The sequence below is a fragment of the Nerophis lumbriciformis genome, linkage group LG11 (assembly GCF_033978685.3).
Source record: "Nerophis lumbriciformis linkage group LG11, RoL_Nlum_v2.1, whole genome shotgun sequence".
Lineage (NCBI taxonomy): Eukaryota > Metazoa > Chordata > Actinopteri > Syngnathiformes > Syngnathidae > Nerophis > Nerophis lumbriciformis.
Genome location: NC_084558.2, coordinates 9,950,828 through 9,953,327, shown reverse-complemented (window position 1 = coordinate 9,953,327; position 2,500 = coordinate 9,950,828). Strand labels below are relative to the sequence as shown.

General features: G+C 36.6%; 1 protein-coding gene across 1 annotated transcript in view; it reads left to right on the top strand.

Annotated features, from left to right (window-relative positions):
- atpaf2 (ATP synthase mitochondrial F1 complex assembly factor 2) overlaps positions 1–2,500 on the top strand; it is a 7,829-nt gene that overhangs the window by 427 nt on the left and 4,902 nt on the right. The window contains exons 2-3 of the mRNA XM_061967442.2: positions 8–52; positions 1,884–2,032. Coding sequence (XP_061823426.1) covers positions 8–52; positions 1,884–2,032 — 194 coding nt within the window. The remainder of the gene's footprint in view (positions 1–7; positions 53–1,883; positions 2,033–2,500) is intronic.

The following is a 2,500-nucleotide window of genomic DNA, read 5'->3' as shown; positions in this document are numbered from 1 at the left end:
TTTCCAGAAAGAAAACGATTTTATCAGGATGTCAGCATAACCCAAGGAGAAGGTATGCGTAAATAATGTCTACTCTACGGTGGCCGGCAAGGGGGATGCAATGTCCAAAATTGATCCAAAACACTAACGCCATCAAATAAATACAACGGGGAAATGCTAGAAATTAATAATACACTTCAATATAAATTGTCAGATTGTGATGAAATCACACAAACACAGCAGCCATAGGTCAGGATTTAAAAATTCACAAATGCTAAAAAGAACTGCATGAGAGAAAAGCTAAAAGTAACAAAACTGACGACTTTTGAAGAAACAAAGTGAAAAGGTATTTTCTTTGTTAAAGTGGCTGTTTGCAACTTTTTCACAGTTATTTTTTTAAACCAAAAATATAACAGGAACGCCATTGGCTAGCATATGTCACCATGAGTGGTTTAACAGAATATATTTGTTTTAAAACGGTCTATATTATATATATATATATATATATATATATATTATTATACTATATACTGTCTGTATTCCCCTTGGCCATCAGACACATGAACAATAACAAGATCTGATAGCTCAGTTACAGCTCATTTTATTACCTATTCTGTCTTATATGTGTTTTATGTTGCAAGATTGCGCCAAGAAAAAAATCCTAGTTTGTGAACCCGTTCTCAAACAACGGCAATAAAAACTATTCTGATAGTGATTCTGATTCTGATATGTTTTTCACAATTACCAAGTTTTTGTCATAAAATGTTTTGCCAGCGTTCTGTTAAAATTAGCTTTTCCATCCAAAGAAAAACCTACCAGTTGCATTATTTGATAGCAGTGTCTATCGAGTTACGCTACTGCATCAAAAAAATTATACCTTTAAGTTTTGAGACGCCGATTTAGATATTAAAAAACGCTCCCATTGTTAACTTAGACTTACTTTATTGTCATTCAAATTTGAACTTTACAGTACAGATAAGAACACAATTTTGTTGCATTACCTCGTTGTAGTGCAGGATAAAAGAGCAATAAGGTGCAGATATAAATAGATTTACTGTACAAATAAATATATTGCACTTTTGCATAGGCATCCACGTTTATGGATATATGTTATATTGTCTTTATATTCTAGCGAGTTAATTCGTTTTTGGGGGGAAGTGAGGGGATTATTATGATGTGTTCAAGAGTCTTATGACCTGAAGAAAGAAGCTGTTACAGAACCTGTAGGTTCTGCTACGGAGGCTATGGAACCTCTTTCCAGAGTCCAGCAGTGAGAATGGCACAGTATTATAATATATAGTATAGTAACAGTATTTTGCTATTTAAATGATAGAGGTAGCTGTAGGGCTGGGCCGATAATACAATATCAATATATTTTGCGATAGACACACTCTATATACTGCTTCGATAAAATATTCAATATATATGTATATTTTTTGGTTAAAAAAAACAAAATATGAAGCGAGATTTGTTTCATGAAGCCACTCGCGCTTTGGGACTCTAGCGAACACAAAGTGTCACTGAGCAATGGGAGGGACACGCTAACAGCTAATCACGTAACAGTATCACCTACCGAGTGTTACTCATTTTCTGGTGTTCGGCTCCCAGTTCTAGACCGTAGTCAAGGAGCGCAGGGGAGACGTTCCCTCCAGGACCGATGTTTTCGTCGGGGGTAACACCCTTTTACTTTGCCTGACAATGGGCCTGCTAAGCCTCGCTTTCGGGTCGAAATTACGAGGCTTTGGGTCATTTTTGTGTTTTGAATTGTTTGAATGTTGCTCCAACTTTGCCCCTTACAGACATCGTACTAATTGAAAAAATATATACAAATTGAGTTTAGGTTGCATATGTTGTTGTTGGCGATACTACTAAAGATACATCTGTTTTTGAATTGTCCCATTTAGGAGGTTTGTTTGAGATCAACTTAGACCGAAGGAAGCTAAAAACTCCAGGAGGAAAGCTCTTCACAGTGCCAAATGAAGCCCTTGCCATCGCCGTGGCAACGGAATGGGATGCTCAAAGAGAGACGCTCAAGTTTTATACGATGCACCTGGTATGATTTTGGTCCATATTCCTACAAATACACGCCTAGTATTTTTTCAGAAAGACATATATGTTCACTGACAACATTACCGTAGTACATCAACTTACAAGCACGATTTGTTCCACAAACGCGTAACTCAAATCAGCCACGCTTTGGCACAGTATTTGGCACATAGTAATGAATTGAAATAAATTTAATGTGTGCTCGGCCCCCTCGAAATAGCACTATTTTATCATGTAGCATGCCTTTTAAAATAAACAAAAACTTTTAGATAAGAAGTACCGGTACTGTTTGAAAATCAGTACAATAGAATGTACTCCAAACAACTACAGTAGTTTTATGAACTAATGTAACATTGTACATAATTTTCCTATTACCTTGAGGTCTAGACTAATGTGGTGTCTCCTCCGGGCTGCTTCTCCATTCAGTGTTGCCAAGTCCGCTTACAATAAACGACTTTGGGCTTGTTTTCATAGA